A 15,752-nucleotide genomic window follows, 5' to 3' on the forward strand; every position below is an offset into this window, starting at 1 on the left:
ACAGCTTAGATATGTTTTATGGTGTTATATGTTTATCTAAGATTATTATCTTTTTCAAATAAATATATCTGAATTTATTGCGCGTGACAGTTGTTCTTTTCTGGTCGACACCCATATGTCCGGTATTACGGTAAAAAAAAAAATCGTATTACGAACACAGTATTCTGACCAATCACTGGTCTTTTGATAGCCGGCTGACAGGACAGGTGTTTGTATGACAGCCGTTTACAGGAAATCAGTGGTTACTCTTGACTTGAAGGGGCTTCGAAACAGAAAATAACGTCTGACGGAAACGTTGTATATCAAACTCTCTACCCACGGAGTTGAAATTGTGGGTTTTGCGGTGAGTTTCCTGTGTCTAGCAATCGTCCTTGTAGCTAACCACGCCTATGAAAACTTGAGTCACTGCAAAGAACGAAACATTTGCTCCCATATTGAATTCAGCTGCAAATGTTGTGCTGTGTTTGCATTTGGCAGTTCATTCATTGCAGCTAATGTTCTTTCCGTATAACTTATATCAGTGTTTGTTTTATTTCTGACTTTGGTGGCTGATTTTACTGCCCTTATTCTTGTTGTTTACACATGGATAATTGTCAAATCGATGACATAACATGAGTTGTTGTTTTTGTTTTGTTTGTTTTTTTTATCCAAAACAAACTCTGGAGATCACCGCACCAAGTTTAAACGTCGTAGTCCCAATTATGTGTCAGTTTAGCAAGTTTTACTTTAGTTTCGAGCTGCGTTTGCGGTCTGCTTCAAGGCCCATTTATATTTGTATTTATATTTGACAGATTTATATTTGTTCACATTTCTGTATGTTATTCATGCATTATTCTGTATGTTTCCCAATGACACTATCTACAGTCTGTTGGGCATCATGTTTTCAGACTTTGTTCCTGTAATATGGTTCACGCCCTTAGATACAATAAAACAGTGCTTGTTCAAACAGTAGAAGGAATCCTGCCACTCAATACTCTGTGCTCTCTAGGATTATATGGCTTGTGACTGAGAGGAGAGGAGTGGCTTTTGACATTCTGATCTCTTTTTCTGCAGATGAGTGCTCTGACTTTGCAGTCAGCAAGCCTGGCCCCAGGAGTGCAGAAGCAGCAGCAGGCAACATGTGGGAGAAGTTTGACTTCAAATTATTCTCCCCCAAGTCTGGAGAATAAGTTCTTAGCTCAAACCTCCACAATAATGCCCCAGCTTTCCTCCCCACTCATAGATTTTGCAGCACAGCCTTCCTCTTGCTCCTCTCTCCAACCCTCCAAACTATCTTCCACCTCATCCTCCCTTCTCTCCACTTCTTCCTTTGCAGCCTCCTTCACTTCTCCCCTCCTAAGCACCCAGAACAAGCTCCTAGACAGTAACTTATCTCATCATTCTTTTTCCTTGACCTCCTCAGTCCCTAATGACTCTTTGCTCCCCACATCCCTGGCCAGTGGTGCTCTACTCACTAACTTTGCTCAAACTCCTTCATTCTTCCACCATGATCTCATGAGTAAAGAAGAGAAAAGGGATGATGGAGGGGATCCAGATGAAAGATATGAGATATCTGAAGTGATGCCTTTCAGTTTTGAAGAAACAAGTGTGGTACATGAGATATTCCTCATTCCTCTTTAAACATAAAATCATAACACATCAAATTTTATTAAAACTTTTGTTGCATGTCATTTGTAATTTAATTTGTTCTGCACAAGCAGATTTCTGAGGATGAAGATAATGAGGCTGAAGAAATTGATGCTGAGAAAACTATGGACTTGCCTGTACTGGAAACAGAGTTGATGGAACAAGAATTTGAACAAACCGAGGTTGTCAGACAGGAGGAATTTGGAGAGGTCGAAAGAGGAAACGAGAAGGCCGAAGAGGAGCTGAAAGACAAAAAGGTTATAGAGAATAATTTATTTGTGTTGAACTCCTGGGTGCTGATTAAAGTGACTCCTTGTCTTTGTCTGTCCTTCAGTATTTCCTCTTGAACATTGTATGTTGCTCTCTGGTCAATGAGAGCACAGCTCCAGGCCAGAAGGACTGGGACTCAGAGGACAGTGTTTGGACCAGAATCACAAACCTGGCAAAGGATATTTCTGCCTATGACCCACAGTTTCTTCTGAAGGTATGCATGGGAACTAAATTTTTAATATTTTAACTCCACCAGGACTCCATTATCATGTCAATGTGGTAGAAAAGCAAATTAAAAAAAACAAAACAGATAAACACTCAACACCATGTGACAACGGGATAAATCTACTATGACTGCATATATCACAGGCAATATTAAATTGTTGCTCTGTTTCAGGAAAATATTGCCTGCACAAATGTGTTGTTATAAATGAGTGCATTAGTAGCTACATGCAAATTAGCTAACTCTTTTACAGTCTCCTCATGTAGGTCATGAGGAGATCTGCAAAGACTTTCCAGACCAATTAATTCCCACAAGCCTGTATTGTTGGTTGAATTTACGAATGTCTTTAGTTCAACCCAAGATAAAAAAAAATAACATGGTTTATCACAAGGTCACACAGCTTCCAACATGCAAATTGTCAGTTTGCATTAAGGTGTGCCCAACATGTAACAAGAGCTTTACTTTCTTGGATGTTCAGAATATTTTCATAGACTATTTCACTGTACTCATGCTAACTATTTAGAGCCAGAAATGATCCCATTTGGACAACAGGATAGAGCATTGAAATACCAACTAAAGGTAACAACCTGGTTTGCAAACTGCATCGAAAAACTGTACAGATAAGACTATACTGTTAGCATTCAGATGCTAAAATCAGACTGATCAAAACTGAAAAAGAAATATCCTCCTCCTACACCAGATCATCTGCCTCCATCTCACCCTGTCTCTAGCATCCCCCTCAGTCACACCAGCCCATGTCCTGCTTCACGTCATTCACAAATCTTACGGCAGCTGCTTATTGCACATCCTTGGTACACTGTATCTGCTATCCTTCTTCTTCACGTCCAGACTATCTCAGCTTTGCTTCTCTAACTTTGTCTCCAAATTGCTCAGCTCAGCTGATATACTCATCTCTAATCCTGTCCATCCCGGGCACTCCTCCTGTCTTTTTGTCAGTGGCACAGACTCCAAACCATACATCATAGTGGGTCTCACTGCCATCTTATAAATCTTGCTATCCTATTGACACAAACGACTCCTAACACTCATCTCTCCACCTACTGCACACGGCCTGCACTCTCTTCTTCACCTCTCTTGTGCACTGTACATTGCTTTGGATGGTTAAAGTCAGGTATTTAAACTCATCTACCTTGACCACTTCTTCTCCTTTCAGCTTCGCTGAACAAGCTGTGTTATTAGTGAGATAATGTGATTAACAATGCTCAAAGTTCCAGCAGCAAAACATGGTAGAGCAGTCCAGTTCAGTGGCTTAAGTTAGCAGAGATAAGACTTAGAAGATGGCAGTCAGCTATAGCTGTCTATGTTTGCATACCTAACTGTAAGTCTTACCAATATATCTTCAAGATGAACTATGAACCCACTGAACACATGTTGTGTTTTAATCAGATAAGCCATAAAAAATTTCCCAAAGGGTCCAACAGGGTAAAAACAGTAGAAAATCCAGTTTAATCACTCATATCAGAGGTCAGGGATAGCACAATCAGTTTTAGCTGCCTGTCGATTAAATTAGCCACGTCCCTAACTCTATCAAAACGAGCGAGTTATAAAACAACAGCAACAAAAATATCACCCCTCTTAGAGTTGTTATGAAGAAGGAAATTACTCATAGAGACCAGAACCTACTTTTTAATGCTAATAGTTGAGCTTTTTTAGTGAGAGTGAATTGCTTCTGGAGCCAGGCTGAAGGGCTCATTGAGGGAACTGCAGTTTTGGGGGGGTTTTCCACTTTGGTGTTTGCTTAATTTTTCAGCCCTGATGCACACACATCAGGTATTCTCAAATAACCAATTTAAAGTGGTGCGTCATGAGAGTAAGCACAGCTAATGAATGGTACACATAATCATGTATGTCATATATTATATGGTCTGTCTGCTCCAATCTAGGTGGCACTTTACACTCGACAGAAGTTAAATATTCGGATCACTGCGAACTTCTTATTGGCTCTGGCTGCCAACCTGCCGCCCACCAAGCCACATGTCCGCAGATACTTCTGTGCTGCTGTACAGCTGCCGTCTGATTGGCTGGAAATAGTCAGAATCTACAGTACAGTAAGTCATAATGATTATCTGTTGTACGGTCTGGACGATCTGGATGTACCAAGTCTGTCTTCACACTACAATCTGATGTTTCCAGTGCTTCAGCCGCTCTCTGCCGATGTGCCTGAAGAAGGCGATGGCTGACAAGTTCAAGCAGTTCAGCGAGTATCAGCTGGCCAAATACAACACACGCAAGCACCGCTGTAAGCACAACCGCAACAAGCGCAAAGCAAAGGTACACATTCAGTGATTATGTTCTCTCCTAAACTTTTAAGGTCTCAATGTGGAAATTAAGGCCTAACCAAGTAATACTAATTTCACCACCTCTTTAGTGGGGAAAAAACTTTAGTACTAGAGATGAACACTTTGCTTTTATTGTTTTGTTTTTGTTCTGCCTCACTGACTCAACCAGAAAAAACTGCTTGTGGTTTCTGTGTTTGTGTAGCTGACTCTAAATTCACTTCTTATACATACATGCTTTAAATATCTGTATCTGACCACACATATTATGGCATCTGTGACTTCCAGAAGCCAACCGATAAACAGATCAAGGAGTGGGCGGACTTGGTCAGATCAAATGCATCAATTCTGAAGAACTTTGTAAGTCAATACACTTTACTGTTGTGTCACTAAATAAGGCGCTTCCTTTCAGTTCCTTTCTGTCTTTCTATTTTTTTTAGTTACTGTTTAATGAAGTGCTTTCTTAAAACAGACCTATTATGCTCGTTCTTATTTCCTGTCATATATACAAGGATATAACCAGGCTTTACTAATTAGTGAGGCCCAGAACTTTATTTTTTCTTAATGTTTTATATTTAAGTCATAGTGCTTGTGCTCCAGTGACTAGCAGAAAAGGCTACACTTTTGAGGAGACAACATCCTGCTTTTTCAAGAGTAACTGTATATATAGAAATATGTATATGGAGTTTTGTGTGTATAAAACAATTAATTAAAACAAAATACAGATTCATTCATTCACTGGAAAATAAACTAGCACAAGGGAAAAGTTACTTAATCCATATTTCTGTCTCTCCTGTGCCGGTGGCTCACTCTTCCTTCCTAAACCAACCAATTATCCATTCTTATGAGTCATGCTTCAACCAAACCCCCCAAACACAATCCAGTGAGAGGAACACTACGGTGGGCTGTAACTCTTTAGAATTTCCATGGAGTTATTTTAAAGTGAAAATCATCTTGAGCATCACACAATGATTCATGTTACCAACTACTGTAATAGGCATATTACTTGCTTGCTAGCACGCAGTTGTACCGCCTTTTGCCTTCAGCACAGAAGCTCCACACACCTGCTGTTCAAACCAGTTTTTGACAAACGACCAATCAGGAAAAAGTTGACTTAAAATGAGAAGAGCTAAAACAACTTGTTTCAGAGAGAGTATGAGTTGTTCTTATCATGAAAATCTGCTAACTACTAAGAAATTGCAGCTTCTAGCCTTCCAGTAGTGTGCACCTTTATGATTTTATGAGTGAAAACTAAACTAAAATGTGTGTTTCGTTTTGTCGTGTAAATAATTATATTTTGCTGTTTATGTCAATTTTCTACACGTCTTTGCTGAGCACGGTTGGATGTGCACCTGCTGCTGCAAGCTTCTGTGCAATGGGCTTAATCATAAACGTAATGGATCTCATAGATTAAGCAAAGTCTTTTCTGACCTAAAGGGAAAAGTGCTAAAATATAAAAAGAAAGGACAAGATTGTGAGATCATTTAGTGCAGATTGAGTTGAAAAAGTTCCTGCTAAACAACTGAAAAAATGAATGACTCATTCATCATTTTAATATTGCTTTTGTTCTCTTGAAGAGCCGTTTTTCTACTCTTGTTTAAACGTCGGCTATGGCTGCTTTATTTGTGTCTGTGATTGGATGCAGTTGCAGTTAAAGGTGGTGGATAAGAAGCAGAGCGAGTTCAGCATAAAGAAGATGATCAAGAGGCTTCACATCAAAGAACCGGCTGAACACGTTATGGCCATTCTGGGGAAAAAGTAAGACCTGCAGAATTGTGCTTCAGAGTTTGTTTCCTTTCACGTTGCATAAGCACATAAAAAAAACATGTAATTCTCATGCTGTTTAATTATGCTTCGTCCACAAGTCCTAATTTTTTTCTGGTGATTGACACCTTGTATCTGTTTAGTTGTATGTTTACAGATGCTTGTCATCATATCTGTTCGAGAACCATTTATTAAAATCTTTCTGTACTGGCTATAAATGCTGGAGATAGGAAGTTAAAGTCTCGCTAAAAATATAAATGTATGCAGTGTTTTCATTTTTTTGCACTAGAGGTGCATTATCCTTTCTAATTTATAAGATAGCTGGTATGTCTCAGAGAAATGAATTTGTACTCAATTCTTTGTAAAATGCAGCACATTTTTGTTGGAGTTCCTGTTTTGACCCTCTTTGATATTTATTCTTTAGAGAAATGAAGGTAGAAATCAGGTGCATATAAAAATGCAGTGTTTTTTGTTGTCATCAGGTATCCAGCTGATGTGAAGGCATTCACACACAGTGGAATGAAAGGCGTGTGGGACAGGGAGAGAGCTGGGCAGCGAATGAAACTTAAGGAGCCGCAGACGTGGGAACGGCTGCTCAGTATGGAGGGCAACAAGGCCGCCACCTGGGAGAAGCTCATAGGTCTGAAAAACAAAAAGCTTAGGCTTTCTATTGAACTGAACAACGTGCACGGGCTTGTTGACCACAGCAGTGCAACCACTGAATCACTTTACCAAGCACATGATGATAGGAAAAAAAAATGCATCATCTTTCCCTCTGTGTGTTCAGTGTGTTTCAGAGGTTCATTCCTTCAAGTTAAAAGCCCTCAATCACTCTTTACAACACATCAATGAATTTTATGTTTAAATTAGTTATTTAATATTTAGTACAGCAGACTTTAAAGTAGACAGAGCATGCGTGTATACATAACCTGCAAATACTCAAAGATAAACATGATTACACACACACAGACAGATAATGTCTCCCCTTCGCAGACACCAAGTCTCTTCCATTCATGGCCATGCTGAGAAATCTGAGGAACATGATTACTAAGGGCATCAGTGAGGCTCATCACAACAAGATCCTCAGCAGACTGACCAATGAGGTGAAACACACTATAAATCTTTATTTTAAAGCATATAAAAAGCGAGTAAAAGATGAGTGAAATTGTTTTGCTGTTGAAATTAGCTCATCAGGTTCTCTGTAACTGTTTGTAATTTGTTTACAGAAAGCAGTTGTTCAGAGCCGACAGTTTCCTTTTAGATTCCTTGCTGCCTACAAAGTCATCATGGAGCTCTACGCTATGGGTGAGATGCACTATAGTGCAAAAAACGTTCCATATTCATTATTAAATCAGTATTAGTCTATATTACATCAAATAGGCTAAAATTTAGATGATTCATTGGAATGTATAATTTGGATCAAATATTGGGTGTAATGTGAGGGGAGGCGGGGTGACCCTACAGTCACAGCTGGAATATTTGGGATTTTTTTTTTTTTTTTTTTTTTTTTGGCCAATTGACTGCTATTGACTCTGCCAAGATAAGATAAGATGACCTTTATTAGTCCCACAGGTGGGAAATTTGTTTTGAAATTTGTTCAATCAGGTGATTAATTGGCACCTTATATTAGGGATGGGAAACAAGAACCAGCTCTTGTAAAGAACCGGTTCCTAGTAGTCCAATTTCTTGGAACTGTTAGTCTGCTTGCCTATCAATTCCCCTGCTATCAGCTGATTTCAGTTCATGTGTCTAAGAAGGAAAAGATTGGCGCAGTCTGCAGCGTAGATATGGACCTTGCTTTTATTTTTATTGCACAAAAGGATGAGAGCACGATGGTAAAGTGGAAACTGCATTATGCTGCTAATAGAACCTCAACTTATTTCAAGCACTTGCGCTGAGAGCATGCTTACACTAAGCTATTCAAAAACCCACAGTGATGTTAAAGCTGAGTGAATGTCAACACAGGCCCAGCAGCCTGACCCTGAACTTCAACAAGTTCACTGATAAGCCGTAAGGCTTCAGCCTCCTTTTCTATTGGTTTTTGTTTCTACAGTAGAATTACTGTGGTCATCTCTGCTGGTTTTCATCATTGCTTTGTGTTCATATTTAAATACTAAGAGAAAATCATATGTGTGTCATTATTAGGATAGGGATTTGTGTTTGTATGTGGGGCTCTAGGCTAAGGTTTATGCTATTAACTGGTTATTATGTGACAGTGCGTTTCAGCATGAAAGTTGCACGAAAGTAACGGAACGAGTAGTATAATGAATTACTTAATTGCTCACAGGAGAAGGTAACACACTGCATTACTTTTAAGAAAAGTGTTCTGTGTGATATGTGTAATACATTACATTTTTAAATAATGATCACAACACCATTTACAACGAAGACAGCAAATACCTCCAACATTCACAAACATTTGACCGCAGAGCATGCAATTTATTTGCAAAAATGCAATGTCTTTGACATGCTGCTTAGAGATGGTGGTGGCTCTCAAAGCAGAGCCAATGAAAATCACTAAGAAATCAAATTGATAATTGATATTGACAATGGAATTGCAATTGCTGAATTCATATCAGTTCTGATCTGGTTAGGGCCTGTGCTATAGGGCAACTTCAAGCTTTTACTCCCCAAAACCAAATTGCAGCATTATTTGAAGTGAGCCCTAGGACCATCTCCAAATTGAAGGCTAAGTTTCAACGGTGGATGTCAGAGATGGGCCATGAAGAGGGCATCCCAAGAAGACAACAACACAGGAAGACAGTTTCCTCATCCTGGCAGCACTAGGAACTGTAGGCAGTCTTCTACAGTCTTGGGGGCCAATTGGGAACAGCCAGTCTCTAGTCTGAGAGGGCTGCCATGTCTGCCCTTTACTGTTAGGCCCAATTGTACTGATGTCTGCAACATGTGGACTGTAAGTAATGAGTTTACAATCTGAATCAACTTCAGGCATCCAATCCAATAAACTACACCAAGCAAGAGTCAATAGCAGAATAAGCTGTTTGTGATTAGCAGAGAAATTTTGGGAGGTTACTCAACTCTGCTGCTCAACCCACAAATACGTTTTCCTTACAAAAATAGGACCATTTAAAGTGAAATAAACCGGCTTTCCGACAGTTTAAGATTTATTGCCAAGAGCATTGTTACAACTAAGAATTAATCGGCCACACAAATTTTCATACTTTTTCTGCTAAGTTTATGTGACCAGTTTTAAACTAAAATATGTCAGCAAAATGACACAAAACGTAACCCTCCATAGATGAGGTGTAAACATCTGTGAAAAACAAAAAAACACACATAGCACTTCTCCTTTCAATCTTTTTTTCTTTTAGCCTCTGCAGTACAGCAACAACTACCCTCTGCCAACAAGATCCTGATGGACATCCTGAAGAAGATTCCCAAAAGCCAGCGCTTAAATCGGCTGACGTGGGAAACGACTAAAAAGAGCAGGATCAGGCTGACACTCAGGGTGCCGTTTATCTCTCGAATGTATAGAATGAAGAAGGCCCAGCTCATAAAAGCCAAGTATGTGAATGTTATTTTTGAGTTGGTGATAATTACTTTTCCTTTTAGCTTTAGTTAATTTTGGAAAAAAACAAAAACATTCCTGGTTTGCTAATCTTTACACTGCATTGTTTGGATGTTTTCTATATATAATTTGCTTTTGCAGTGATGCACAGGTTACAAAAGCATCACATGAAGAAAATGTAAATATATACTGCCACAAAACTGCTTATAATGACATCGAAAATGTTTTTATGTTGCAGATCGGTTCAGATTAAAATGTATTTGGTAGTGAGAAAAAGAATCAATCTGCACAGAGTGTAAGACTAAAGTTTTCTGTATGTGTGCAGTCAGAGGAACTACACTGTTGCACTGTTGGACCGTTACCGTAAAGCTCTGGAAACTGCCGTTCAGATCTCCTGTCGTCACAACGTGCCTCCGCTCCCTGGACGGACACTTATCCTGCTCTCTCCGGGCATCTATTACGATCAGTCTGCGATCAAGAAACTGGACTTCTGCCTGCCTCCTGACCCAGAGGAACAAGAAAATGAAGAAAAAGAGGCAGAAAACCCAAAACCGAAACGCAGGAAGACGAATATCGAGGATCATGACAAACTCACTCCAAGTGTAACTCCCTATATTTTTATTTATTTATTTTTTTGTGTCTGGAAAAAGTTTGGCATATTAAAATGACGGAGCCTGTTAACCTCTCCACCCATTTATTTATCATGTATCTTGACAGAAGATAGAGGTTGCAGTTTTGCTCGCTCTGATGATCTCCAGCAGTACAGAGGATTGTGAGTTGTGCATAACTTATTCCAATCAGTGGGAAGAAGCAAAGCTGAAGTCTGATGTCCTGTTGGAAAATGTCAGAAGTGTGCTCAAGCAAATAAAGGTCCATATTCTGTTATAGCATCTTAATCTTTATTTGTTTTTGATTTGAGAAATGAAGATTATTGCTATTAGTATTGTTCTTAAACCAAGCATGGTAAACTATACTTATAGTTGTTGATAGAGGACAACTGTGCAAACTGCTATAAAGTTTGCTTTCTTTTGCAGAACATTTATGAAGACAACTCTGAAGAATGTGACACAGCTTACTTTGACAGAATATTAAAGAGCAAAAAGGTTAGTTTTTTTTATGTGTAATTTGTGATGATGCGTTTGCCTGCAGAGGTGTAACACAGGAGTTGTTTTCACCTACACTTTCAGTTTTCTGTTTCACGCTTTCACTAACATCTCTCTGAACTGTATTTTCTTACTCTCTGCCATATCGTTTTGAGCTATTTTTATAACAAAAATATTTAATATGATTAGTTTTTAAATAATCCTGCTGTATCCCTACTGTTAACTTCACTCCTTTCACTCGCAAACAGCAGCTTTAATAATAGACTTAAGTTACTGTTTTCATTGCCTGGATGGGTCATGAGCTTTACAGTTGCAGAATTTTTCGTGCCTGTACATGGCACAGATGAGTATCTACAGCTCCTGTAAGAAGGTGGCACAGTACTGTTTTTCTGCCTGCTTTTCAGGTTCACTCACATAAGTTTCTTTCTTAAATTCACTTAAATACTTTTGAAACCTCAGGTGAGCAACATCATCGTGCTGTCTGAGTCCTGGCTAAGTACAGAAGTCAGCTTTGTCATCAGGAACTACAGGACGGAAATAAACAGCAGTTCCCTTGTAGTGCACATTTGTTCAGATAGGTAATGGTGGTTTTTTTGTTTGTTTGTTTGTTTTTATTTATTTTTGCTGTTCTGTCAGGAACAGCAAAAACGGTCATCACTGGGATGATAAAACTCAAATATGCAATAATTTGCAATGTTTGGTTTTAGTGATGGAAACTCAGAAACCCTCGACAGGAACCACATAGTGCTGACAGGCTTCAGTGAGCAGGTGCTGAGGTAAAATGCATAATTTTTTATTATTCATATAAACGATATAAATGTTGCATCCATTGGCACAGTAAGGTGTTATAATAATATTGATAACAACAAGCGTTTATTTCACTTGATGTTTAGTCATCGTTCATCTTTTAGCCAATATGATTATTTACTTTCTTGCCACAATGAAACCATTGATGCCACTTCTATATTTTTTTGGTTGAGTGTGAAACTGGAATCAACAGCTGGTTAGCTTAGCTTAACACGAAGCTGGAGAAAAAGAGCCTCTTGAGTAAAATGTAATATCACATTTGTTTAATGTCCTGAAAAACTAATAATAATAGCAGCAGGTTACTCTGTTAAGCCATTATCTCAACACTATTATTAGAGTTACAGTGGAAAGATGCAAAATATATGGGAAGAAACATCATAAAACTCCAGCTAGGACCTGTACTGAGCACTCACTGTTGAAGATAAGAGATAAGATAAGATAAAACTTTATTAATCCCTCGGGTGGGTTCCTCTGGGAAATTCGGTTTCCAAAAGCACAGCACCGACAGAAGTTACAGTTACAGAATATTATATATATATATACACACACACATATATAAATACAGAGACGTATATAAATAAAATATACGAAGGGGATAAATAGAATAAATAGGAATAAAAATACAAGTGAATTGCACATTTCATGTATTGAGGTCTATTGCACCATTGACTATTAACAAAAGTATTGCACAAAAGGTATTGCACAGTGAGGTGAAGAGGCACTACAGCTTAGTTGTTCCCCCCTCCTTTGTCCTCCTGTTTCCCCTCCCTCTCCCCTCCAGAGAGGAGTTAAACAGTTTGATGGCGTGTGGGACAAAGGTTTTTAAGTCTGTTAGTTCTTGTCTTGGGGAGAAGCAACCTGTCACTGAACAGACTCTTCTGGTTGTTAATGGCCGTGTGCAGAGGATGCCCAGCATTGTTCATAATGTCCAGCAGTTGTTTTTAGTGTCCTTTTCTCTGCCACTGTCACCAGAGTGTCCAGCTTCATGCCGACCACAGAGCTAGCCTTGTTTGTCAATGAGGTTTGTCAATGTGCTTCTGGAAGCAGGTTTTGCCACATCACAGGCATCTGGAAACACCTCGAGGAAGCATAAGTTAAATGAACTTTTATTTTCATCCTGATGTGAAAATTGCACGTTTTCAGCAGTTAAACCAATTTAAAAGGATCCTTATAAGTTTTGGATGAGATTAACAAAGCTTATAAGGATTTTTATTGTATGTAATGACAGAATATAAGGTTTAAAAAAGGTTTTTCCACTGGAACGTCCAGTGATGAAGTGGAAGGGGCAGCTGGTCACACCGAAAGTGTGCCCCTCCCATAGACAGAACCTGCCTTTAGTGTTCCTTTGTTTCTAGTTGTCGCTAAACTAAGATGACCAGCTGCATATTATTGTATGGATACAACAAAAGTTTATAGTTATCAAGAAAGTCAATAAATATTTCCCCCCCCAATCCTTTTTTTCACTATTTGACCAGGTTTGTGGCAGAGAGAGGATCTTCCAGGCTGCTCGATCACGTGGAGCATTTGGACAAATTATATAACATTCCTCCACCAGAGGGGGGTCAACACTCTCAGACCACGAGCAATCTGGTCTCAATACCAACAAGCCCAAAATTAAGGTATGTTTTACATTTTAAGATGTTTTTTTTCCTCCCTATTTCTCCTCATTAGTTTAACTGTAGTTCCTCCCTCCATCCTCAGATGGCAAGGTGTGCGGGTGTTCATCTCCTCCACATTCAGAGACATGCACTCTGAACGCGACATCTTGGTGCGGAGCGTCTTCCCAGAGCTACGCCGGCGCGCTGCACCACACTGCCTCTACTTGCAAGAGGTAGAACTGCGTTGGGGTGTGACAGAGGAGGAGTCTGAGCGGGCCTCAGAGTTATGCCTGTCAGAGGTGTGTCGCAGCCAGATGCTGGTGGGAATCCTCGGGGAGAGATACGGTCAGGTGCCCCCCAAACCTGACCTACCAGACCTCCCACAGTACAGCTGGGTAAGACTTATGGAACAGACGTAACAGGACAAGCTCTGTAAATGTGACCGGGAAAATACTGGAAAGTACAGAACAAACAGAAAAATATTCTGACCAAACCTGTCACACCGACACTAAACTTAAATGGATTAAGTTATGATCTTTTACAAGAAATCTTTGTAATAATTAAGGAAATGACAGTTGAGTCTAACAATACAAGAATAAATTATAATCCTATATTCCAGACATTAAACAACCAGACTTCTGCCTACATGAATTATAACATTTGTAGAAAATGGTACCAACTATCTTACTAACAACTTACTTTATGCCATATTTATATACATATAAAATTAGATGTTAAATTTTAGATAACAAGAGCAACATATTATAAAGGCAGTCTCTGTGAGAACCAGTTTGCCTCAAAGTGCTTTATATTGTAAAGTAAAGGCCCTAAAATATTACAAAGAAACACCAACAAGCACGGTGGCACGGGGGTTAGCACTGTTGCCTCACAGCAAGAAGGTCCTGAGTTCAATTCTACCATCAGTCAATGGTAGAGTCTGTGTGGAGTTTGCATGTTCTCCCCGTGTTTGCGTGGGTTCTCCCTGGGTACTCCGGCTTCCTCCCACTGTCCAAAGACATGCACTTAGTGGGGTTAGGTTAATTGAGGTCTTTGTCTATGTGTTAGCCCTGTGACAGACTGTACCCTGCCTCTTGCCCTAAGATAAGCTCCAGCTGACCCTGAAAGGGATAAGCGGAAGCAAATGGATGGATGGACCAACAAGCACCTGATCCTCTACAAGGACGAACTTAGTGACTGTGGGAGGGAAAAACTCCCTTTTAACAGGGAAAAAATCTCAAGCAGAACCAGGCTCAAGGAGATAAATTAGCACAGTAATTAACTTCATTGATGATAGATACTTCGATAGGTGTTTAATAACTTTATATAACTATTGTGAAACGCGTGAACATTCATATTAGTGATTACATGAAGGTTAAGAAACCTAAAGTGCTGTAGTAGTGCATAACATATAACATTAGAGACAAAAACATCAAGCATAACAATAAATGTGTCACATACCTGACATGTTAAGATGTACAAACTAAATTTAATGATGACTTTTGTTTTAAGTTATAAATCTGAGTTGAAATGAAAGATGAATAATGTATTCTTTGCAGCTGGCCTCAGCCCCAGCAGGTCTGTCCATCACAGAGATGGAAATCCGTCAGTTTCAGGCTCTTTATCCCGACGTAGCACACCAGCGAATGCTTTGCTACTTTAGAGATCCGAACATCATCAAGTATGTATTTTAATATTTTAATTTGATGTTTTTATACATTTTATACATGTTGGGTTTTTGTTTTTTGGGAGTTGATTTAAGTATAGCAGTCCAACAGCAGTATAGCAGAAATGCATCACATTACTTTATCCAGTATTTCTATTGGTGTTCAGTTCAGTTCCTGTGGCTTGGAGATCACATTTTGCTCCTGAATCAACGGACGCTGCACATAAAATGGCCTCTCTGAAGGGAAGACTCTTGTCCGGTGATGTCAAGGTCACAGAAAAGTGAGTCGTCTCAATCATGCTTATAGCACTAAAGCCATAATCTAAGTAGTTTAAAAGTATGCTCTTTCACTGTATGCTCTCTGCTTTTGTTTTTTGGTCTTAAATGTTATGTTTGTACCAAAGTTAAAAGCCTTAAAAGATGAGCAGGTAGGGAAAAGGTCTGCAAATTGCACCAGTTGTATTTTACTTATTTATGTGTCTCACCCCACAGACCATAATAAATAACTAATAAGTTTGATGTGTTGATGTTAATTATTGTCAAATTAGAGTCATAAAGGACATCTTTTATATGAACAGAGTCGCCTGGAAATGTCCAGGTTTCTGTTCGGATCTCTATTGGATAAATTAAATATTTAAATTAAATTTAATAAGAAAATTAACTTGTTTTGTTCCTGCTTTTCAGTCCTGAAAAAGTCACATTTCACTAAATTTCTCTGTGGTATAGTTATTCGTGTGAGTGGGGAGGCGTTGTGGATGGGAAACCATATCTGAAAAACCTGGAGGACTTTGGCAACGCTGTGCTGGAGGACCTTTGGATGGCTGTCAAAAAGCTGTTTGTCGACGTGAGTCTGATAAGCTCTGATTTTGCTT

The 15,752-nt window shown here is 39.1% G+C and overlaps 1 protein-coding gene across 4 annotated transcripts in view; it reads left to right on the top strand.

Moving 5' to 3' along the window:
- Positions 1–15,752, top strand: part of tep1 (telomerase-associated protein 1) — a 59,042-nt gene that overhangs the window by 20,415 nt on the left and 22,875 nt on the right. For 3 of the 4 annotated variants that reach the window (XM_082512510.1, XM_082512511.1, XM_082512513.1), the window contains 21 exons: positions 1,054–1,590; positions 1,701–1,883; positions 1,961–2,110; positions 4,024–4,188; positions 4,274–4,411; positions 4,705–4,776; positions 6,062–6,174; positions 6,663–6,820; positions 7,174–7,283; positions 7,407–7,485; positions 9,513–9,705; positions 10,035–10,311; positions 10,427–10,579; positions 10,744–10,812; positions 11,272–11,390; positions 11,520–11,588; positions 13,095–13,238; positions 13,321–13,612; positions 14,774–14,895; positions 15,048–15,161; positions 15,607–15,724. In XM_082512510.1, the coding sequence (XP_082368636.1) occupies positions 1,054–1,590; positions 1,701–1,883; positions 1,961–2,110; positions 4,024–4,188; positions 4,274–4,411; positions 4,705–4,776; positions 6,062–6,174; positions 6,663–6,820; positions 7,174–7,283; positions 7,407–7,485; positions 9,513–9,705; positions 10,035–10,311; positions 10,427–10,579; positions 10,744–10,812; positions 11,272–11,390; positions 11,520–11,588; positions 13,095–13,238; positions 13,321–13,612; positions 14,774–14,895; positions 15,048–15,161; positions 15,607–15,724 (3,375 nt within the window). Of the gene's footprint in view, positions 1–152; positions 344–1,053; positions 1,591–1,700; positions 1,884–1,960; positions 2,111–4,023; positions 4,189–4,273; positions 4,412–4,704; positions 4,777–6,061; positions 6,175–6,662; positions 6,821–7,173; positions 7,284–7,406; positions 7,486–9,512; positions 9,706–10,034; positions 10,312–10,426; positions 10,580–10,743; positions 10,813–11,271; positions 11,391–11,519; positions 11,589–13,094; positions 13,239–13,320; positions 13,613–14,773; positions 14,896–15,047; positions 15,162–15,606; positions 15,725–15,752 lie in introns of those variants that run through there. The other variant, XM_082512512.1, reaches the window with a different exon arrangement.

The sequence above is a fragment of the Aulonocara stuartgranti genome (genome assembly GCF_965226115.1).
Source record: "Aulonocara stuartgranti genome assembly, chromosome: 18".
NCBI lineage: Eukaryota > Metazoa > Chordata > Actinopteri > Cichliformes > Cichlidae > Aulonocara > Aulonocara stuartgranti.